At 37.0% G+C, this 25,240-nt stretch overlaps 1 protein-coding gene across 1 annotated transcript; it reads right to left on the minus strand.

The window, feature by feature from the left end:
- Positions 1-1,599: 1,599 nt before the first annotated feature.
- LOC149816651 (low affinity sulfate transporter 3-like) lies at positions 1,600-14,274 on the minus strand. The gene is made up of 13 exons (XM_089986941.1): positions 13,963-14,274; positions 13,813-13,861; positions 13,476-13,683; positions 13,176-13,350; positions 10,172-10,237; positions 9,957-10,070; positions 9,739-9,855; positions 3,945-4,071; positions 3,549-3,835; positions 3,069-3,262; positions 2,921-3,003; positions 2,075-2,151; positions 1,600-1,983 (listed from the first exon to the last, which is right to left on the minus strand). The coding sequence occupies exons 1-13, from the start codon at positions 14,272-14,274 to the stop codon at positions 1,840-1,842; spliced, it is 1,953 nt and encodes a 650-aa protein (XP_089843067.1). The 3' UTR covers positions 1,600-1,839.
- Between the last annotated feature and the right edge of the window lie 10,966 nt (positions 14,275-25,240).

Consider the following 25,240-nt stretch of genomic DNA (forward strand, 5'->3'; position numbering starts at 1 on the left):
TAATATGTCAAAAAAAATGAAAATGACAAATATGAGCTGACATCAATATGGGGCCCATTGAAGAGATCCTTACATGATATGTAACACCTGCGAATTGATTCATCTTTAACTTTTATATTCGAGCGAAATTCAAGTTAAATTCAAGTGAAATTCAAGAGTTTAAATTGAATTAGGACCCTAGTTAGATCCGTTATGAACCACAAACTATCCATGATTGTTTCTCACACATGTATAGTTTGAGGGGGTATGTTAGAAATACATGTAATTTCAGCCTCTTATTCTCACATCATCCAATATAAATATAACAGGGGCATCCCAAAGGGAATGATCTCAATCTGCTTTTCTGCATCTTTTCTCTCATCATCTTCTTCTTCGTTGTCTTGTCTGGGATCCAAGTGAAGTACATATACCAAGGCTAATCTTCACACCTCATATCTAAATCACCTGCCCGGTCTACATCTGTGTAGCCAACAACAATCAGCAGATTATCTCTTTCGATACCATATCTAAGCCCATCATTTATCGTCCCTTTAAGATATCTTAATATACGCTTTACAACCTCCATATGACCTTCTCGTGGATCATGCATATACTGAGATACTAGATTCACAACATATGAAATATCTAGACAAGTAAAAGTTAAATATTGAAGGGCTCCCACAATGCCCCTATACAATCTAGGATGCTTGTATGCCTTCCCTTATGCTTTTAGGAGCAGAAACAGGTTTGCTGTCTTTCATTCCACTCTTCTTGAGTAAGTCCAAGGCATACTTCTGTTGTGAGAGAAACATTGTGTGATTGTTCCGATCAAGTTCTTAAAATATTTCAAGTTTCCTAAATCCTCATTTGAAATTTCTTCTGCATATAATTCTTCAAGTTGTTTATGTGAGGGAATATTATTTCCATCGATCTTTTATGTTTATGTAGAGTAATATTATTTTATTGAATAATTGAGAGAAATGAGGTGATGCATGATGAAACAAAGTGGTGAAGTGTAAACCCATCATTGTCGTACAATTTTATGAATACGTTAGCTTGTCTTTTATTTGGTCAATCTATTCCAAATCATTCTCTGATAAATGAAATGCAATCAGAATCCCATTCAATCTAGTGCAATATGAGTTCTCTTTTTAAAATCAAATAATCTGTTGTACAAACTAGTGCTTAAATTGAGCAAATAGAGTGTTGGAGTGGGATTAAGTATAATCTGCTTGTTATTTTATCTTCTATCTGGTAAGCAATGGCATTAACTTGATAAAATAACTAGAGGCACATAAAGAAAAATTACTAGCGAATTAGTTGAAACATATCTTTGAGCATGAAATTGACTTTTGCAGAACCACCGGGCTGACTTTCAAGCTTTCTTTCTTCTTCCTTTAATCAATATTTGGTACAAGAAAAGAGACTTGGTACTAACGAAGCTCTCTCTCTCTCTCTCTCTCTCACACACACACACACACACACACACACACACACATGCACAACTAAAACTATAACACCAGGTAACACACATGGTACAATGCCACACTTAGATATTTTCATATTACATGGTCACTTTAGGGGGAACATCTGGTAAGGGAAAACTGTAAAAAGGCCATCGACCAATGCAACACAGTCAGGTATTCATGCATCATGTAATTGTAGAGTTGAATTTTAGCACACCAAAAAAAGCCAGGAAATATATTGATCTTAGAAATCTTATGTTGGTTTCTGAATTTTTATTTTACCACGCCTATCCCTAGGAAGAAAGATTATCTTTCTCATATTTCAGTTTGAGGAGAGCAATAGCTAAAACTTTGTAATATGGTCTTCCTATGAAATCATCTTAAAAATTAGACTTCAGACCATACTCTTCTTAATTCTGAGACATGCATCTACTGCCTCAGCAACTGAAAGGAAGATCCATTCTCCTCCAACTTTATCCACAAACTTTGCCAATTTGAGCTTATGTATCACCTCCCATCCTGGGTTAGCTAGAGCTAGCTGCAAGTAAGACCCTCCATTAGATCTTTTATATCCTCCACAGTTTTAATTTCCATAACTTATCATAGAGAAATTATGTGTCTGTACTTACCTGCAAGTTAAGTGATGTCAGCTTCTTGTGAAGTTCTTCTAGTGCACCGATGCCACTTGAATCAATACTCATTATGTCTGTTGAAACAAAATAGCCAAATCAAAGTTTGTGAATGCTAATTATTTTAGGAACCACTCAAATGAAATACAACACTTTTCTCTTTCATGTGATCAAGACATTTGATGGATGATCCTCTCTCTCTGTCTGTCTGTGTGTATATATATATATATATATATATATATATATATATATATATATATATATATATATATATATATATATATATATATATATATAGGGCACCGTGCTAAATGAAACATGATATTGAATTTTTTGATGTTTTTTTCTCGAAATTCCGACCCCATAAATGTGTTCAGCATGATTGATTTACTAGAAATCTATACTTGGATCATGCATTTTGGATGAAAAAAATGTTATTTGGGGCCTCAAAAATTTATGAAAATTGTAGGCCGTTGATTTTTGAAACCGTATAAAAACCTATCATGCATCGGAATCAAACTCTCCAAGAAGTGATTCCTATAAAAACAAGCATATAGATCACATCTGTACGATCAGAAATTTGAAAAAACACCAGAAATCCAATAGCATCTTTCATTTTGCACCGTGCCCATTTTATAGGTTTTCATTTCCCTATATATATATATACTGTGAAACTAGGAATCTTCATTAAATTAAAAAGCTTTTTATTAGGAGATGCACACACACTTGTCTCAGACAGGTGCTCATTATGGTGCAAGAAATTTAACAATATAATTGATGAGCCAAGGTTTGGTGTGCACATTGAGATATGCATATATTTCTATTATTTATGAAAATTGACATTACTTGACATGTCGAGTACCACAGCTTGCAGACTTTGCTCCTCAGACTTTGTCCTTTCTTTTTCATCTTCAACACACTTTGTAATCCTAAAATATAAGTGGTGGTTAGTTTTTATTCTGTCCTCATGTCTATGAGAGAAAATGATATCTACCTTTCCCCAGTGTATCTAGCATTGAAGAAACACAGTGAGGCTGTGTTTGTTCGTGTTATAACAACTCCTTGAAGTTTGAGTGCAAATGGATATTGCTTCATGCTACAAAAGATGTCTGTTCCTGGAATCCTTCCAATCATGTCTATTCGTGGTCGGCTTGAATCTAGTAGAATCTTTCCCAAGGAAATGGATACCTGTTTGATGGAAACCAAAACATTTTAGTGCTAAGGTATTATGAAAATAAATATATTCTTCTGTCACTAAAGAAGCTTGTGCCAACAAGCGTATCAATGTGTTCCTACTAGTGCTTAACACCAACAGAGAAGCTAATGAAAGTTACACTAGCGGGTGAAGGACATTTTATTTTTATCTTACCACAGAACGTCAGGCGGGATAATATAAAGACTGAAAATGCCCTTTGCCATGATATTTACATGAAGTTCAAACAATAAAAATGCATTGTACTGTTAAGCAACCTACCGCTACTAGAAGACCGATTTCAACTGATCCAAATATCACACCAATGAAAGCTCCAATACAAGTCAGGAAGTCAAATTTATCAACTTTCCAAATCCTTGATGCTTCTGCAATGTCAACTAGTCCTGGAAGGGAAGAGAGAATGATTGAAGCAAGGATTGCTGTTGGAGTGAAGTACAATAACCGAGTTAGCAGCTCCATTGCCAAGAAGACTGTGATAGACATGACCACATTGGATATTGCTGTTTGACAGCCTGCACTGAAATTCACGGCTGTTCGAGAGAAAGAACCTAAAAAATATACAGTATCCAAGCATTAGAATATGAAATATGAAAAGTGTAAAGAAAGCATCTAAATATAAGCTAGGGAAAGGTGCAAACCACATACTGGTAAGCTTACCTGTAGCAACATAGCAGGAAGTCATCGATCCTGCTATATTGGCGAAACCCATGGCTACCATTTCCTTGTTCCCATCAAGTTGGTAACCCTTGATAGACGCAAATGATCTTCCCACAGCAACGGCTTCCTGAAATAGTTAAAAAAAGTGTTTTTTGATCACAGATCATTCAGCACTTGTGCATAATATCAAACAAAAAGATTTCCTACTGGTGCTGCTCATGTTTTACTCATTAATTGACCACTAATGAGAACCTCAGTTTGCATTTGTAATTGCAGTCACCCCCCTTCATTAACAGCCACGTTCTATCTTTTATGATAGGTATATCCTTCTTATCCAACAAATGCAAAACACTACTGTGTATGTATAGTACTACAATTTTAAAATTAAAATAAACCATTAAAATTTTCATTTGCAAAGGTGTAAATAAGATACAGCCTTGATTTGTGAAATGTTTCCTTAAGATTGGATGATACTTCAACTAACTGACAAGTTCTACTGGAAGTAATGCAATATATTGGATAATTGGGGTCATATTTTTTAATGAACTTGCTATTGTGAATTTATGTATAGAAGGCAACTATAAATAGGTTCTTAGTTTTCATCATAATCTTCGATATTGACAACATTTGGACTTATCTTGCTTTTAATTATTTTTCCATAAATTGAAGAACTCCAAAATGAAGATGCCAGAATATTATCATGTTCCTAATGATGTTTTCTCTTATCCGATCAGTTTTCATTAATTTTCTTCCATATTTCTAAATCTCTACACCAACTTCCTTTACAGTGTTTCTTTGCTCTTGACGTGACTATCATCACTCTTGCGATAAATTAATTTTTTTTGTTTTTAGGAATATTTTGAAAAAAAACCTACATAGAAAGGCAAAATATATAATAGTAGATAAATCTACAAGGCAATATCTAAAAAAAGTATAAAGTGTTTCCATCAGATAAATCATGATCTTTTAAGGATGATTCTGGCTTTTGAAAATATCACGATGAACAAAAATGAATATTTGATGCATAGAGAATAAATGAAATATATATTTATAGATGCATCAAAAAAATCTGAGGCTACGCTACTTGTAGCAATCAGATCATTTTCTTCCTACATCTGCCATTTAACTGGAATACAGTATGATGCATCTAACAAAACACACTTTGATCCATTTCAGCAAATAACTTGATAAAGAGTTGGTTTGATCTTACATTCATGGCCTAATGTCGATTGTGATGGAGAAATTTGCCTTTCAGTTGTGGTAGACTCCCTAAGCATGTAATGTTATGTTTCCCTTACTGCAGTGGTTACTTCTCGCCTTAATTCCCAATAGCCGCTCCCTTTTGTTTTCGCCCAGGGAAATGAGGTCCCCTTGGCCCATCGGGGAGTATACTCAGCTTCGATCTTGCAGCAAGGGATCCTCTCAGTGGGTTTCAAGCTCATGACTTCCTGTCAACTTGGTGATGTTCACAAGTCACCCCTACCCTATGATGGAGCCCTTATGGGCCTCCAATGGCTGCTCTTGTGAGTGGTGGATGTCTCTTAGTGGGTTGATGCTTTTCAAACCAACTAAGTGTGACCCACTGGGGTTCCACCTTTCTGTTTTGCGTGTGTGGCCAATCTCAATTCAAGCACACATATGCAAGTGTAATGGCGTCCATTTTCTAAATGATGTAGCTGGGGTTTTCACTTCTCTTTCATAATTCCATCAATGGTGCTCACCATGTGGGCCACTGCAGGTGTACCAACTACTGGTCACACACATCCCATGGACCACCACTTTGGTGCTTTTTGAATCTCAAACTTTGGAGGCTGGGGTCTTTCCATTTTGAGCCAAACCGCAAATCCTTATTGCACACAGTATTTGTCCTACCTCTTTGTCTGAGGCATGGAACATTCTCCGAGATGGATGATCGAAGAGTATGTCTGCCACATCACTAGAGTGGCCAAGTTCATGGAAGTCCACTGTTTCATGACACATCCTACATATTCCGGCCTATACATCTTTGAGATGGATTAAAACTTGTTGTAGGCTGCACCCCTGATTTGACCCTGGTAGTTGGCTCCTCACTTTGATTTTCATGTGGTGGTTGGAGAGGGTGGGAGGGGAGTGGGGAGTGGGGAATGAGCGTCCTTGCCATTATGTCTACCTCTAGGCATTTCCTTTGCCCTACGTGAAAATAAGAGTAAATATTTGACACTAATGAAGCTAAAGAAATAGAGCTGGAAATCACAGGTGCAAGTTGTATCAACTGACCACATATTTAGTGTAGAAAGGATCAAACTTTTGGATTGTGTTTTTCCAACATAAGAACAGGGCATGTTTGCAATGCCATGTGATACTTGGATTTTCTATTGTAAATCAGAATCGCCACATTTTCTCAAGGCTAGTAAAAGACGAGAAAAGTATAAGATGAGAAAAGTACAAGTTATGATTATGATTGCCAGCTGTGATTGTTTTAGCCTTTATATCTTGTTATAGTTGGTCACAAGATTGACACTGTGACCAACAATCACGTCTACTTTCTCAGATGTGATTGTTCATTCCCACCTGTGACCAATTAGTATATTTTGGGCAATTGATTTTTAAAGCCTTTAAGAACGCCTGCTTATATACTACAATCGCATGATCTCAAATCCATTTCCTAATAAACAAAACATGTAGACCACCTAATTACTGTAGTGTGGTTGTTAAATAAAAAGATTGTAGCAGCATATATTTTACTATATATTGTACAAACTAATTATTGTTATGCTTTTCTCTTAAATTATATTTACAACATTATGGGGGTACCAGTCCCCCCTGCGTTTTGGTATCCTATGCCCCCATGATGTCGCATTTGGCGAAGTATTGTTTTTGCTTAGGCATAGTTGCCTTTGGATGTAGCCAATTAGAGGACTGTTCAAATGTCAAGTTGATGTTTCTGGGTATATTGAATCACCAAAAAATGGAGTTGCAGAGTGAAAAAAAACACAAGTTTATGGTGGCAACAAAAGCTATGAGGACTTATTTTCCCAGCCCACATATGGTGTAAGAAATTATTTTAGCTTTTGCTGGTATTGGTCTAAGAAAAGTTTGTCCACTACTTGCTTGAACTTTAGCTAAATATTTTAGTGGGTACCCATTATTGGATCAGAGTCAATTATTTGAAAGCACCATCTTCCTATCATTAACAAATGCCAAAACGTGACCTCCATTAATTGGAATGTTAATCGTACCCAGGTAAGGAAAATGATGTTGATGTCCAAGCTAGGGATCTACTCAACTAGGACATTTTTGATGATTTTATCTATATGTAAACAAGTGAAATTCAAAAAGTATTAGTAAACGTACTGGAGTTTATAAAGATTATTTTGGTTTTAGGTTACGGTTTTCAGTGTTAGAATTGAATTTTGGTTTGAATTCACTGTAAGGGAGATGTGTATATTTAGAAGATCATAAGGATTTTGGATTATGGTTTGGAGCTTAAAATATTCTTCCATTGATGCATTAAGGAAATTAACAAATGAGGATTCTTTGGCCAAGCAATCGGTTTTAGGACTCAAGGTTCCCCTGAAGCAACTCTCTCTCTCAACTTTGCCACCCCAGGCAGCCCATACCTCCCTCCATCCCTCATGTCCTATCTCTCACATCTTCACTCCCATCCCTCCCTCTGAACAAGAAGTTTGCTCATATCAAACTCGACAAAATGTTTTACTAATAAAGCTAAAAGATTTTCTGGCTCAAGATTGAACCATTGTCGAACTGTTGAAAGATGATTAAAATGTGGGCAGGATCTAAGCATACGATCATTTGACCAAGGGCTAACAACATAAATGATCAAGAGATGGATGGCACTAAGTGAATGGGACAATATTGGTCCGATCACCAACAGCTACCCCTTAAATATAATTTAAAAACCTCGCTAAAAGGCTTTGGTCAAATTGATGGAGAGAAAGAAGGGTGGAGGAGGACGAAGTATATTGTGAATGGTCTTATATATATAATCCAAGGGAAAGGCCCCCTCTCCCAATTACCGACTGCACATTACCTGGCCTCCAATTGGTAAAACCCTTGAGGCCCCCCCTTGTCCGCCGGAGTACACCCAACTTTGGCCTTGTGGCAAGGGAAGCAACCCATGGGTTTCTAACATATAATGTCCTGTCAACTTGGTGACATTCACAAGTCACCATTACCAGATGAGCAGCTCTTGTGGGCGTGAATGGTTTAATATTTGTTTACTGTGATTAGCATTTTTTTGTAAACCTATCATGCTGACAATTGAATGGGAGAAAGTACAGAAATGAAGGTAACTGGAGAGAGAGAGAGAGAGAGAGAGAGAGAGAGAGAGAGAGAGAGAGAGAGAGATCTTACTTGTTTTAGTTTTACACTTAGTACTGTCAAAGGTACCAAGCCACTGAGTAGGAATGGCCAATTTTTTCTTATATTTTGTTTAACTTTTGGTAGATTAGACACTATACACGTGATCTACATGATTTATTTAGTAGAAAATGAGCCTCCACCTTCAATTGTGTTTGTATAGTGTAAGCAAAATTTTCAAGCAGTTCAAAGATTAAAAGTTCACAATCTACCTAAAATTTCACGACGGAAAGAATCAGTGGGTGGGTGTCACTATGCTGTAGGGGTATGCGTTACTGTGGCCGGGTGTCACTGGGTGTGTGTCCCCTGTGTGGGTGTATCTCTGTCGGACGGTTTCAGGTGTCGGACTGTCGTACTCGTATCAGAGTGGGTGATTGTATACGGGTTCGCCTCATCAGCAACAAGCTACATCTTTCGGGAACTACAGTCAGATCTGATCTGGGATCAGTTGAATATCATTCACGGAAAGCAACCTGGTCTATCTCGGGTTGCCAATCTGTGGGTCTTTTCAGCTTGGCTTCCCTGCGAGTAGTCGACTGTTCAATACTCATCAGCTTTTACCTATTAAAAACACAGGACGCAGCAAGCTACATCTTTCGGGCACTACAGTCAGTTCTGATCACATTTTGGGATCGGACACATATTCTTCACGGAAAGCTACATGGTTTATCACGGAGTGCCAATCTATGGGATTTTTCAGTTTGGCTCCCCTGTAAGAGCGTTGTGATGCTACCACACGCAAGAATCCTTTGCTCTCCCAGTTGGTGGTGCCAAGTACAAATTGTCTTTGGTAGACTTCACCTTCAAGGGGGAAGTGGACGTCTCCTAAGGGTGTTAATGTGGAGGAAAGGGTACCAACTTTATGGTCTCGTAATTGCTTACTAAGGATCGAGAGAAGGGTCTTAGATGGGATCTCTTGTAACTATGTTCTTTGTTTTTAGGGAAGCCGTATCTCATCACTTCCCTTACTCAAAGCTACTATAACATGCTAAATTCTTCCTATCTGCAGTAAAACATTGAAATTCTTTCAAAAAATAAAAAGAATAATATTCATAATTCAAACAGCATGATGCAAGGTACCATGCTAGAAAAGCAAGCTGTGCTAAGCACATCTATATGGTCAAATCAAGTTGATATTATAGCTTGCCACGGCACCTTCAAATTTCTAAATATTTACCCTTTATGTACCCACACACCAAGTATTTTATACTAAATTCTCCTTGTACTATATATCGCCTTTGTTAATTAAATGGAACATATGGTAGCGGCAACATCACTCGTATTCTAGCCAATTCTTGAGATTCATGATAGCGTAAGTGTGAATATTGAAGAATACAACATATACACACACACACACACACAGAGAGAGAGAGAGAGAGAGAGAGAGAGAGAGAGAGAGAGAGAGAGAGAGAGAGAGAGAGAGAGAGAGAGATACTGTTAGAGCAATGAGTGCAGTGACTAAACCGATTTTGGCCGCTTCACCAGCATAAGGTCTCCCAAATGCAAGTTGATTAACTGAGCTTGGATTAATCCCTCCTTTTACATATTTCACCTTCAAATGATCATAAAGAAACAGATCCTACATTTTAGTACACAAACAACCCCAAGTTATAGCAATTATTCATGCAAACCAATGGGTGTATTTGAGTTCACCGTTATGACACCGTGCTCATCTGCTCTTGTCACAAACACAAGAACGGTTGATATAATGACAGTAACCAGAGGAGCAATGGCTGGTAGCCAAAAGAGCTTTCTATTCCTTCTTCCCTGCAAATTTTGAATTGAATTATTTAGAAATACTTTTTTTTCCCTACTGTTTGATCTAATTTAGTAATGACATGTGACTTATACTAAAGGATCGCTCTTACAAAGAATCTCGCCATCAAAATAAGGATGAGGAACGTGCAGCCGATGAGAAAGTTGTAGGGATGCCACTGTTAGGACACACAACCAACACTGTAAGTAGGGCTGGGAAAAGATTGTTCATGGTTAGGCTTATGTTTGGCTTATAAAAGGGTCATTCCAATTCATAACATAGCCTTGGCAAGCCAAACATGAAGAGCTGTTTGGCTTGACTCGGCTCATATAAGCTCGTTAAGTAATAATAAATATATTTTAGATTTATTTTACACAACACAGCAGTATAATGTAAAACTAATGATTTAAGTGTTTGGCTTTCAAGCAAAATCCTATTTCTTCTAGCTTTCAAACAATATATATTTTTATTTTTTATAAACAAGACAGCTTGAGCTTTCTGTTCCATCAAAAGTCTTGATTTTGGGGTAATGTAATTTAAAAAAACAATTTTACCTTTCTTTCTTTCATGTATATATTTTTTCCAGATATCTTTTCTTTTCTGCTCTTCTTTTTCTATTCTTACTATAATGCTGGTCAAGCTAAGTGGGTCTGGCTGTATGAAACTCGGTGGTTATGTTTCACCTAGTTAGCTTGTGCTGTGTCCAAGCAAAAACAGGTCTCTCTTAACTCTAAACCATCTTTTGCTTTTATGTGACATAAAGCTAGGTAAACTTAATTGAAAATGACCACACGGATAATTTGACGTGTTTCCCTAAAAACCTTAGAATTTGGTATATAATTTTCATGTCTAAAATCATAAATATCTAGATTTAAAAAAAACCTTTTTACCTTTCGCACATGCGAACTTCTTCTCAAATATATGACTATCTTTTGCAAAAACGTCTCTAATATCAGATTTGTGATCCGATATCGCCTGTGTTTTTATAGTCGTTAGAAAGCTGAGATGCAAACCTATAACTTTCATGTTTTGAGTAAAAATCGAAAAACCCTTTAGGGTTCCTGTTTCTGAGTTTCAAAACCGGAATAGAAACATGTTTTGTAGACTGGGACAACCGAATAATCTATCTTTTAGAGGATGTTTTAACTTAAAAAATATTTTTTTTTTGAAAAAACGAAAAAACAAACAAACAAAAAAACTAGACAAAAATACCTTTTCAATGACACCTGATTCGCTAAAAAACGATGAAGGAGCATTGAGATACAACCCCAACAATATCCCTAAAATAGGCGATGAACAAGAGTGGTACGCCTTTTTCATCTGGTCTATGCTATTTTTCGGTTACATGCACCAAAAATCTAAAAAAACAAAAAAAGTAAAAGTGACAGCTCAGAACGTTAGCTTTCCACTGTCACCAAGATCACCTTGATCTAATGAACGATTGAGAAGAAATGTCTTCTAAAAGATAGATTGTTCCTCCAAAACAAGCGAACAATCAACATAGGCGAGAATAAGAAAGTCCACATAAAATATATGCGAACTTGAGAAAGCATGCATAAAATATATGCGGACTTCCTCATGTCCACATAAAATATATGTGAACTTATTCATTTTATTCAAGTTTGATAGGATGTTTGCAAATATTATTATAGAAACTTTGTGAAGTCCGAAAAAAAATGTGTAGACCTCAATTTAAGTGGGAGTATGCAGCACTTGACAAATGGAGCGACATTTCATGCGAACTTTGTGAGTTTCGTGCATGTGAAGGGTAAAAAGACATTCTAAAGATAACCATTTGCGATTTTGGACATGAAAAAATATAGAAAATTGTAGGGTTTTTAAGAAAACATATCGAATTATCTAGGCAAGCAACATTCTTATGGGCTATCTCATGACATGCAAACTCGTATCGCAAGAAGATGCTATAGACTGAAGAATGAGAATCAGGTACTTTGATTGCACACTTTTGGTGTGCTGCTGCACCTGATCGGACGGCAGATGGAGGGCGATCAGGTGCAGCAGCACACTAAAAGTGTGTAATCACATCGCACCTGATCCTCCCTCCAGACTGAAGACACTAAAAATTGTTCTTTACCAAGCAGAGGACACGAGGAAATTGCAAAAAGAAGACTATTATATATAAAAAAAAAATGTAGAGTCAGAGACGTGATAGCATGTTAGGTGGCCGTGTCATGTTCATTAGACACGGGACTCGCTATATGGCATGTCTGTACATGTGGGCGTGACATAGGTTAGGCTGCCTTGGTTCAAACTTTTTTGGTTAGAAAAGGTCAGAGCAGTCCAAAGTCCAAAGTCATGTTGGACGCGGAAATCACAAGGAATCCAGTCCTTCAAAGTCGTACAACGGCAAAGACAAGCCACCAACTCTTGTGGGGGGCTCCTGCACCGTACTATATATGAACCGAAGTGTTTGGTTTTTGCAACTTCAGTAGGCTTGGTCCGCTTGGTTCAGTCAAGCCCCTATGCCTTTTTGGGATTCCAAGAAGCGACCAACGACAAGGAGATGGGTAATAATAATAATAAAAGAGAACAGAATTTTTTGGTTTAGGCACTATGGATCAATGTCTAAGAAGCGGTGCTGAAAAAAAACCCAGCAAAAAATCCTTCACGCGGAATTTTGTGATTCTGCTAAAATCCCACTGTAGTCAAAGTTGCAACAACACTAGTATTGATTTATTATTGAGTGCATAAAATAGCCATTACCAACAACTATGAGAAGATCGTCAATCTCAGTAAGGAGAATTTTGTGATACTTGTGATGTTTTGAAAAATCTTGAGAAAATATTGGTGTGTGCACGTGCATTTGTGTGTAGAAAAAGTGTTTTTACTGCTGTAATATCTCAATAAAAATGTGATATTTTCAAAATAGACAATATCATGAAAATATCATTTTTTTGGTGTTCTATCACGATGTTTTCAAAACATCGGCAAAATTTATGACATGGTTATTATTTTTCAAACAGATATTGGTTTACTATTATGTTCCCTGATGTGGACAATCAGTTCTTCATGATTTGAAGGAACGAGGCAAAATTTTAAAGAGTGTCCTTGCGCACAACTATATATGATACCATTTAGGACATCTTCCTACTTACAGTATGCTTCAGCGAGGCCAATACTGACTCTGCCACAGAAACGACATCGGTTTTGTTGGTGAAATGGGCGAGTCCAAGCAATCCTTTAAGTTGCTGTAAACCAATAACGATAGCAGCACCTCCCATGAACCCAACGATCGCAGCATGTGAAAGGAAGTCTATTAGAAAACCAAGCCTGCCATGAAATAGAAATATAATTATAGACAAAAATGAATCAGAAAAAAAGAAGCCAGGAAAGAAAAAGGAAAGAGAAGAGAGGTAATGGTTTTAGACACTTTGAGCAACAGAGATGTATGATACCTGAGAAACCCAAATGACAACTGAAAAATACCAGCAAAGAAAGTAGAAGTGAAGATAAGCTTTCTGTAACCAGAGGGATCCACATAAGGATCTATCAGCTTCTGTATCATTGCTGATAGCAACAGAGACACCACCGCAACAGGTCCCACGGCAATGTCTCTGGAACTCCCCATCGCAGCATAAATCAGTGGTGGCACAAAGCTTGTATCTGTTTATATTCAAAGAAACACACCCAAGTTGGAGAAAAAAAAAAGCAAACCATCTCTCTCTCTCTTTCATGTGTGTGGTTTACTGCTGTCTTAGGATTCTACAAGATCAAATGAAGAATAAGACTTACAGAGGCCATATTGAGGATCCAGCTTTGCCAAATTAGCATAACCAATACTCTGCAAGAAATTGTAAACAAAATAAAGAAAATATATTGATACCTTATAAATGAAAAGATATTGCAGCAAATAAATCATTTTGTGAATATGATTGGCTTCACCTGTGGAATAGAGAGACTAGCGAGCGTCAGTCCTGCCAACAAGTCACTTCGAAACATCTTAAGATCATAATTTTTTATCCATACAAGTATGGGAAACAGTTGTTTCACAGCTGAAATAAGATGTGCAACTAGATGCTTTCCAAACGCTGAGGACTTCCCATGAGAGAAGATGGAGTCTTTGAAGGAACCCAGGAGCTCACTCCAAAGGCCTGGGGGATCAGGAACTCTTAATACTACATCAACTGGTAGAAGCCCCGGATCGGCTCGGGGATTCTCCTCGGCAGAGGAAACATCTACTCCATGAAAATTCATGATTCAAAATTTGTTGAAGTGTTTGGGAGAACGTGAAAGACGGCTTTCTTATGGTTTCAACATGAGCAGGAGTGACCCAGCGAGTGGCTGAAACTTGAGGGGACCAAACTAGATGCCCGGTTTTGAAAGGAGCGTTCAAGATTTGAGTCTGACGACAAACCTGCATTTGCTGGACGTTTAAGCCATGAAGCCGGTGAAACAGAAGAGAGAGCGACACTATTTCTATATATGGCCTCCACTCAATCACCGAGGCTGTGATCTAGCATACAGCCTTAGATAAATTTATAGTTGGACTTTGCTCCTTTTTTTTTACTGTTTTAATCATTTCTTTTACTGTTTTAATAATTTGTCACTTCTGCCTCTTGGCTCAACCATCTCTCTCTTTAAAAGTAAACGTGATACTTTATTTAGTGCCCCAGCAAGCACTCATCTACCACCTTGCACTAAAAGCATGGGAAACGGATCCCCTCATACGACATATGAGGGTTACCATCATGTGAAGCTTACAACCGTTGGATGCAACGAATCGTTACCGTCTGTTACACGTCACCCACTCACACACCATTATAATGATGAAAACAAAAAAATAAACTAAAATCATGTCCATTCCCGCGTGCCTGTCTCTCCAGACATTCCTTCCTCTCTCTTTCTTCCGTCCCTTGCCTCCTCTATCCTTCATTCCCTCCCCCAAAAAGTGCAATGTTTCCTCATCAGCTCTCTTCTGTTAGTGGTGGTGACAGATTCATATCCAGGCCATGAGATTGATTCGAAACCCATAATGATGGAATTAATGGTTTTTCTTTGCATTCTATTTTTGGTGTTATAATGTTTTGAAACTGAAAAGGTGTTGAAGGCTTGATTATTTTTCAGATTTTTTTGTTGATGGCTTTTAGGTTAAATTAGGTTTAAGTGGATTAGGAAACGAGAGAAATGGTCTCTCTCTCTCTCTCTCTCTCTCTCTCTCTCTCTCTCTCTCTTCTATGTCAAACTTTTTTTTTCTGTTTTTTTTTTAAAAAGTATACTTTCTTCGTATGAAACTATGAATTATGGTTCTTTTCTTAACCTTTCTCAATAAGAGACATTGGAATTTCTTTAATCGATAAAAGAAGTGGATTTGATACACTAATTAAATTTATTATTGTTTTTCTTGGTCCAAGGTTTTGCTTTCATTAAAGCACATCTCAATTGGATATGGTGGAATTAGTTTTTCTTTTTGTTCTAGTTTAAATTCTTTTATGAAATTTATAATAGAAAAGGATGAAATACATTCTATTATGGATTATGTACTTTTTTTGCTCTCAAGTCTCAATCTTTTATTTTTGAAAATTTAGGCTTTTTTTGTTTTTGTTTTCCCAAATTCGTGCTTTCAAATGATAGTGTTGATGTCTCTAGATAAAAAGTCATTCAAATCATGCTTTTCTCTTACTTTGTATTTTCTTGGATCAATGATGATTTTTTTAGGTGACAAAAAGTTGAATATAGTCACATCATTCTAATCTGGATATGAACTTGCTCCCCAATTCTCTCTCATTTCCTGTAGTGGGATAACACATCATTTAGACTTGATGGTAAGGATCTCAGATTCGTGGAGAAATGATAGATTAAAAAGAAGAAGAGATTGCCATCAGTATTAACCTTTTAGTAACATCAATGGTTGGAGAAGAGCTAAACCAAAATTACTTTAATAATATAATCATACGATAATATGATTTCTTGTTGATGTAAACCATGCACAACACTGAAAATAAATTTGTGTGTTCCACGCACCCCATTCACTGTGGGTGCATTAATTAGGAGTAGAAGTCGGCAGAGCAGCTTGGTGTAGCACTTGAACAGGAGACATTCCAAGAGCCACAAACCTCATTGAGCCTGCCCGACGACTTCGCCAAATCCCGTTGTTCAGAAGTATCTGCCATCACCGCTGAAGGGTTGTGTTTTTTGGTGGAGGGAACAGAGGTTAGATGGTCATGAGAGAGGGAAGGAAGGGAAGAACACAAGTCAAGAAGGAGGAGGGAAGGCAGAGAGAGAGAGAGAGAGAGAGAGAGAGAGAGAGAGAGAGAGAGAGAGAGAGAGAGAGAGAGCCGAAAGTAATTCAACATTACCACTCATGAAGATCAACAAAATGTTGAACCCATGAACTGAACAAGAACAAAAGCCAAAACAAATAAAGAAAACACAAGAGAAAAGAACATTAGATAGATAAAATGGGCTCACGCCAGAGCCGCTTGCCCAGATTGCGACAAAGGATAGGTAGCATCAGCAGGAGGGAGCGGAAGATCACTAAGATGCATACGCAAGATCGCATAAACATCTACCAAGATTTTATGCACCAGGTTTTGAATGTTAACTCGAATATGACGAAAATGAGCATCGTTTCGCGCCATCCAAACAAACCACCAAGAGGTAAGCAACCACGTCCGCCAGATGAACCTCCACCTCTTGCTACGCCTAATACAAACCGGCCCCAAGATCAGATCTAGCGCAAAGGACTCCTCCTTAACACATACTTCTGGATGCCTCCAGGTCCTACTAAAGATTCCATAAATATTGGGCAAGACCAGAACAAGTGAAACATAGATTCTTCTGCAGCTTGACAAAGCACACACCAACTCGGGAGTTGAATGCCCCACTTCTTTACATTACTGTGGGTCTGGATCCTATCGTGCAAAATTAACCAAGCCAGGACTTGAGAACGGGGGGAAGGACCCTTCGCCCAAAGCACATCCTCGGGCAACCAATCAGCCCCTGGCGGTAGCAACGATCTATAGACTTTTTTGGTGAGAAACTCTCCGCTTGGTGCCAGCGTCCACTGCAACCACTAACCAAAATTTCCGTAGACCTCAAAATGGTCTCTAAAGCAGGCTAAAGCCCTCAACCACGATTTACGCAAGTGCGAGAGCGCCAAACCTCGGGTTTCCAAACGAACCGGAATAAGAGTTGGATCCCCATATTTAGCAAGAAGAAAACTAGCACAAGGGTTATCCGGTTGGGAAGAGAGAGAGAGAGAGAGAGAGAGAGAGAGAGAGAGAGAGAGAGAGAGAGAGAGAGAGAGAGAGAGAGATCATGATCAGGTAGGGAAGAGAGGCAGGGTAGAGCGGGCGTGATTGTAGATTATTTTTAGTTTTGAACATTAGAAAAGCGTCAGCCATTAACCAAAGCCTGCCTCATATGATGGTAGCCCTCATATGTAGTATGGGGGGATCCGTTTCCGGTTAAGTCTCATATTGAGCTCATCTTGACATGTACTGATAGTAAATAGGCCGTGCCAAGCATCTTCAAAGGATTGGCCGTGTATGCTGCATTAAGATAACCTTTCCCAAGGGTTATGCTTTTTGTTGCATATGTCTATGTTGATAAGGTTGACATATGGGATGGTGCTTTTTTTTTTTTGCCCCATATGTTTATGGTGGATTTGCTGTTCATTTTCTGTTTACTTTCTACCTAAGCCTGCATGTCTCTGCTGTTGACTTCTCTCTCACTAAGATATTAACGTTTTCTAACCATCGATTTTGCTTTTAGATTTGTTAAAACTTTGTCTAGGGTTGTTTTCAATGAATTTCACTAAGGTCTTTGCTGGTAATTGTGATTGGAGTACACAGGTCAGGTTTAATTTGCTCACAAAAGAACTACAAATTTCATTCTTTTAGGGAAGAAGGTGTTTGGGGGTTATATTAATTTAATCCTTGTATATGAATATCATTGTTTGTTAATTATCATTATGAAAACTTGCAATTTTTTTTATGGTTGACAATATATAGCAATCGTAATTTTAAATTTTTAGGATTTTTTTAATTTCTGAATAATTATCTGTTAAATATATATACCCTTTTTGTGCTTCAAAGCATACACTTTGCCTTAAGGGGCCTAGACCGCTAGGCAGGCGGTATAGATTCAAATCCTATGGGCACCATCCCTTGCACAAGCGATTCAAATCCTATGGGCACCATCCCTTGCACAAGCGATTCAAATCCTATGGGCACCATCCCTTGCACAAGCCGAAGCGTGACGACTCCCTGACGTCAAGGGGTAAGCTCTTTTATGCTGCTAGGACCGTGATCGTAGGTACGGCAGGCAGAGCCACCGCGGCTAGGTCTATGATCCTAAGAGTGGTTTCTCCATGTAAATATTAAAAAAAAAAGGGGGCCTAATGCTTTGCCTCACTTTTTAGCTTTTCACAACGCTGATGGTGAGTGTGCTCATTTTTTGTGCTTTTTAAACCTTATATGACATATATCAACCTTTTTTTACCTTTTAAGTTGGAAACTAAAATTTATTATTTATTATTTTTATTAAACATATAGTAAGCAACATAAAAAAAAGGTTTTACTTGCTTCAATTTTTTTAGTTGTGTGTTTTAAGCTAAAATAGTATAATTTGTTTTAAACATATACATTTTTTATTCTATATTCATCTATTTATCATAAAATGTTAAATAAAAACATCATGTATGTAGGTTTGGCCTTGTGGACAAGCCGACTGGATCTACACTGGACAAGTGTAGTCTAGACTTGGACCAAACTTTGAGGTGTTACTATTGGATCAAGATCCGGATTTTATCAGGCCTTCTGTTAGGTACAACCAAACCTGATTTTGATTGTAGATAAGTACAAGCCAGAACATCAGATCAAAGTCTATATATAAATTGGATTCCATGAATCTGACCCGATTAACTAATTGGACCCATTTGATTAAGTATGAAACCAGATCCAACAATATCCAATCCTCTTGGATTCAAGTCATACCTGAACTATTGACAGCCCTTTGGTTCATGTATAAATTAATTCAGGTTATTGCGAGTGTGAATATAAATGAGATTGAAGAAAATGGGTTCGAGCATAAAATTGGTTTTTGTTTGGGCTCATTTTAGGTGCAGATTATAAAGAACCACTAAGATCAGGTTAAACCATTTTAGTTTAGTTTTATGTTAATTTTTTATATTTATTAATTTTATTAGTTTTCATGATATAAATTTTGACATAAATATTACCTATCTAATGTGTGTCAGCGCTTCTCACCATGTGTGAAACAAATACCCAAGCAGATAGACGGGAAAGTGCTACCACTTCTGCTTTTTATGTGAAAATCCCTTCACATCTCTCCCCATATTAAAAGACTTTCAAGGAAAGGTTCCCTTCCTTCCATGGGAACCAAACAAACAGTAAGATTCTCAGCATCACTGACACTTTCACCACCACTTCCATTATCACTTTTCACTTGGCTTTGATTTTAATTTGGTTTCTGATTCCCTCAATGATGTACCCTTTTTAATCAAAATGAAATTTCTAAGGACACATGGCAAAATCACAAAAAAAAAAAAAAACTCATAAAAAGTTGTTCCATGATTCTTTGAAAATTCACCTAAAAGATTGATGTCGCAATAAGTGGCTAGAGAATGTCTCCTTTTTGTTTGTATAGATTTGTATATTGCACTTTGATTCAAGTGCGTAGCTTCACCATTCTATGTTGTACACATTAATTGGATCAAACATAATGTTTGGTTATTTCATGCTTTCAAACAATTACTTTTCACTTAGTATATCAAGATGCTTGTGTACATATATAGTGAATATTGAACTTGACCAATGCCTGTCCTTTTAAATGATGCATGGTTATTCCTGGCTTGTATATTTCATGCATTTTTGGGTCAAGCTCATCAAATGCAAGAGTTGCTTGCCTGGTGATCTTATCAAGTTCTAGAACAAATTATAGATAGACACATACACCCCCATCAATCTATCACATTTCAACTTTTGTAGAAACTCTTCTTGTCTTAAAGTGGCACATTTAACTGTTGGATCTTTCCAAAAAATTAACATAGGTGCATATTGTTTCAAGAAATTATTAGAATAGGAACTTATAGAAACGGTACCCCACCCAATTCCCTCTCATTCATTGTTCCCCAGTTGATCTTTTTTCCTCTCTTTCTTCTTGGCATTGACTTCTTCCTTCAATTTTTTTCCCTGAGAATTTATTAAATGGGAACGATTTATCTTGTGTGTGGCATATGATATTTAATTTGGAATTAATGTATTTTTTGGGAAAACTCATTTAGGGGCTAACCTTTTGCTTTAATTCCAAATATAAGCCTCACATTTCTGAAATTTCAAATATGGGCCTCTATTTTCTTAAAAACAGTCAAATAAGGACCTCAGGTCATATCTATCATCTTGGAAATCCTGTTTCCTTTATTGTTTCGTGTGTTGTCTTTTTCTTTTTCATGAGGAACCGGAAAACCACCCTCAAGATCTGAAACCTAGTCGCGCTGGCTATGCTTGATGTACTTATGGTCACTTTTTCGGCGGTATAAACCCGGGACACCCCGTGCACCTAAGGAGTCACCCATTCTCACAAAAAAAAGGAAAATAAACAGTTTGAACTTTTGATGAAGGTAACTATTATAATTTGGCATGTGATTTAACCTGAGTTAAAGGACAATAATAAATGCAGGCCCTTATTTGGCAGTTTTTAAGAAAATAAAAGTTCATATTTGAAATTTCAGAAATTTGAGGCCCATATTTGAAATTAAGGACAAAAGATTGATACTCAATGACATTTTCTCTTTTTTTCCCTCTATTTTTCTTGAAGGGTCTGGGTTATAATCCCACTCGATTGTGGGGGCTGAACTGCAAAAATCATGAAAGGATTTCGTTCTGGTAAGCCATGATTGAGTTGTTGACACTCACACTACGTAACCCACAGCTAATAGTGAGGAGGAAAGTTTCTCCTGTTTTGGGCATCCAATAGTTAAAAAAAAAAAAAAAATCTCAAACATTCTCTTTTTGTAACTAATTAGCTGGGCAACTGTTAAAGATTTAAATGGATGAAAAATAGCGGAAGTGGCTATTTGAGCAACTTCTTGAAACATTGTACGATAAATTTTAAAAAATTCAGGCATCTAAATATAAATTATCTACACTTACAAGCACCTACATTCAAAATTTTCCTTTTTTTTTTGTCTATCTAGCTATCTACTGACATAATTTTAAAGGTGGAAAATCCTAAGGCTGACAAACGAATTTTGAGTCCTATCTTTTACACGTATAGCAAGATGCAGGAGAAACTTTTAGGAATATGTTCCTAGAGGAATTATTCACAATATCTTTTAGTGGACAGACGGACATGGAGAACATATATACATTTTAAGATAGACATGCTCTTCCTATTGACTATAATGTGCCTCGTATTTGATAGAGATTGCTGTGTATAAAACGTAAAGATCGTTCTAATGAACCCACCAATAATGCAAAAATAGGAACAAAAATGCAGACCATTAAAAGAGCACAAAATTTATGGAGTTTATCACAATATGTGGTGATATTCACAAAAATATCGATAACAATGATAATGTTTTGTGTCAAGGCATACAAAATACAAAGATATGTAGCAGTACAAATCATATATATATATATATATATATATATATATATATATATATATATATATATAGGGCCTCACCTACAACAATAAACCTCAAAAAAAAAAGGATCGCAATTTCAAGGATATATAGACTTTTTATTTTATAGGCAAGCTGGGCTTAGGCAGATCCCCACCAGTTATACAACTTACCATTGGGTTTTGAACTTGTAACATCCCAACACAAGGTGACGTGCACAAACAACTCCTACCAAACAAGCACCGTTGGTAGGATAGATAGACTTCTAGCAAGGGAGGCAGACTAGAGGCTATCCCTATTATAACAATGCAATTTGTCTTCACAAAAACTACCTTTCACCAACAAGTTGACTTTCTTATCTTTATCATCTTTACAAAATGACAAAAATAAGAGAAATTAAAGTGATCACATATATATATATATATATATATATATATATATATATATATATATATATATATATATATATATATATAAATCTCTTGATGGTATGATTGAGAGGATGGGCTCTTCTTTTTTCACATAAGGTCCGAGTCAATGAAAAGGTTAAAACCTTAACATGGTTTGGCATAGTGGGGTGGGGCCTAGGCTGTCAGGACGGTCAAGGTTCGATTCCAGCAAGTGTCACTACCTTGTGCAAGCTGATGTCCAGACTAGGTTTTAGGGGCGAGGGTCCTAGCCTAGAGTTTTACGCCTCTGGGCCAACGACTGTAGGTACGCCGGCTGAGCCAGTACTGCGATCAGGTCTTCAAGCTCAGATGCTTTCTTCAAGTGATAAGTTAAAAAAAACATGAAAAGGTTAAAGATATCTCTCATGTAAGAATTCCTAAAAGAGCGCCTCTCTATATAGTTAAGTCTTTCTTAATGCTGTCATCCTTGGGATTTCCTAATGAGAGCCAGATTTCAAATTGCTTGAATTTCTCGCATTTCAAAAGCGTGAAACTGTTTTTTTTATTTTTTTTGAAAGGCAAGCTGGGGTTAGGCAGACCCCTGCCAGTTATACAACTATACCATTGGGTTTTGAACCTGCAACGTCCCAAGGTGACGTGTACTAGCTGTAGAGACTTATTTAATCTGCATCAATAATAATAACAAATAAACCCTTGGGTTAATAATAGTTGTAGCTAATAATCTTTTTACGTGTAGGTAATTCTGCAAACTCACACATTTGATTCTTCATGATAATAACTTCAAAACTTCCCCCCTCAAAAGAAAAAATATTCAAAACTTTGAAATGATTATATATAAAATATTTGCCATTAACACACAATGGATTCACCCAGGTGGGACGGCTTAAGGCGTTCAAGCTGAATGATGTTGAGTGTTGATACCAGAGTATGTGTCCCTTGCCACAAGGTCAAAGCGATGGGTAAACCTACCTGGTATGCACAGATCAGGTGAAATCACATTGCACACTTTGAGTGTGCCGCTGCACCTAGTAGCCCTTCATCCTTGGCTGATAGCCCGTCAGTTGTGAGGCCCAACAACAACAAATGAAGATGCAGTCTGACAGGTGCAATGACACACTCAAAGTGTGCAGTATGATTACACCTGATCTGCCGTTGCATGCAGAGGATATCTGGAGGTTTTATGCCCACAAGAGGTGATTGGTGAAGGGACTGTTGAAGCCATGAATCCTTTCCCTGCATTCTTGCACCGGTGGTTTCCTTTATTATCTATATAAAAAAACAGTCACTTGTAACAATGATATATAGAACTAAAAGAGTACTTGGTTTCTCCGATAACTAGAGCAAAATATGAGCAGCAATAGAAAAAAGAATAAACTGCTATGTTTTTTTATATATGCCAACCACCTGTTGTGTTTATTCCAACGACAATATGCAATCCAGCCTCTTCTGAGGCATGGTTCAGACCGAGTACTTTGAGTCTTTTCGCAGGAGGGGGGTTGTTGGGGATTTGTCTCAAAATTATACGGGAAACCTAAGCTTTGTCCACATATTTTCTTTCATTTATCTAAGTAAAATTTTGAAGAAAAACCATACTTTTTAAAAAAAAAAACATAGTTTTAGATTGAAGAGGAAAGTGTCCTACACATGAGTTTATATATGGTAGAGTTGATCTTATTGGCAAGGTTCGTTGGGGGGCATGTCAATTGAACTTTAGACTTTAGATTTGAATTTGGATTTGTGTTTAGGTTCTCGAATCTATTTAACCCCATTTTTTACTTAGACCCAGTCTTGGATCGGCCTTTGACCATCACCTTTATTTTGAACTGCTTTAGACATGACAGGGTTATTTTTTGGCCTTTGACTGCCCTTAACATTCATTGATTGTGCCCAAGTTGTGTGTCCAATTAAAGGGAATTCATTGGAGCAATTTATTTTTGACTGTTGGGTACTCTATGACTAACAGGTGGGCTGGGAGGCCCCAACTCTCTCTCATTTTCATAATCTCTCTTTCTTTCTTGTGGTCTCAGCCTTGTCTTAGTCAAGAGTTTGCCTAGTTGAGCTTAGGGTGTGCCTAGTCAAGAGGTTATTTAAGGTGGTCCATGTCAAGTTGCTTGGTCTCACCTAGTGCAAGGCATAATTAATCCGACCTTCGTGAATAGGTGAAAGCTTAATTATATCCTGAGAGAAAAGTTTCATGAATACCCATTGCACCAAAGACTTATTTCTAATTAGGACAACTATCACTTTAAAGATAGTGCATCCAACACGTGCTTTCAAGCCTACTTGGTTCAAGCTCATTGTCATACCCATTAAGTTAATTTTTAAATAATTTTAAAGCAATGATTCTACAAAATGGTGGCTACCATAAAAAATAGCAATCAAGAGTTGTCTAAGTTGTCACAGTTCAATGCCACTAATTTCAAAAGATTGCAACATAAAATCTGCACATTTCTCACCGTTGTGAACGTAGTGTACATGCTCATAGAGGCACATTTAGCAGAATGGGAGAACAAGACCATCTCCAAGAACCAAAAAAAGAAGAAATGAAAGGAGAATAATTTCATGTGTCGCAATGATTTTCTGAATGTGCTCTCGAACACCTTGTTCGACCTCTTCTTAAAATTTGGTACAATTAAAGGGTTGTAGGAGGCACTAAAAGACAAATACAAGACAAACGATGTAGGAAATTGTAAGTTTTTGGTTAATAAGATATAGATTATAAATTCTTTGATGATAAGCCACCACTACCTCAAGTCTATAAGATGTAGATTCTAACTCATCAAGTCTAAGAGTACTTATCTTGACAAGTCATTCTAGCTAACAAAAATTATTGAAAAATTACATTAATCTTGAAAAGATTATAAAAATGAGTTAAAACATAAGAATAATGAGTTTACCTTATAACAACTTCTTCAACATCTTAGAATCGAGGAAGAAGCTTAGTCTCAAGATAAAAAATTTAAAATAAAAAAAGTTGGTGATATGATGAACATGGTTGCGTGTAAGCCAATATTGAAACCCAAACTTAGGAAAAATAATACAAAATCTAAGATTATTTTTAAGAAGATAGATTCTATTTTATGTTATACTTGTAAAAAACTAGGTCTTTATGTGAGAAAATATCAACATAAGAAGAAATTTTAAGGCAACAAAGCTACTAAAC

The sequence above is a fragment of the Nuphar pumila genome, chromosome 14 (assembly GCF_984573655.1).
Source record: "Nuphar pumila chromosome 14, dmNupPumi1.hap1.1, whole genome shotgun sequence".
Lineage (NCBI taxonomy): Eukaryota > Viridiplantae > Streptophyta > Magnoliopsida > Nymphaeales > Nymphaeaceae > Nuphar > Nuphar pumila.

Bases quoted from the DNA above. Each gene is read 5' to 3' on its own strand.
- LOC149816651 (XM_089986941.1), bottom strand. From the start codon at position 14,274: ATGAATTTTCATGGAGTAGATGTTTCCTCTGCCGAGGAGAATCCCCGA. The intron at 13,862-13,962 runs GTGAAGCCAATC...AATTTCTTGCAG, and splicing joins CTAGTCTCTCTATTCCACAG to AGTATTGGTTATGCTAATTT. The intron at 2,152-2,920 runs GTAATGTCAATT...TTGTTTCAACAG, and splicing joins TGTGGTACTCGACATGTCAA to ACATAATGAGTATTGATTCA.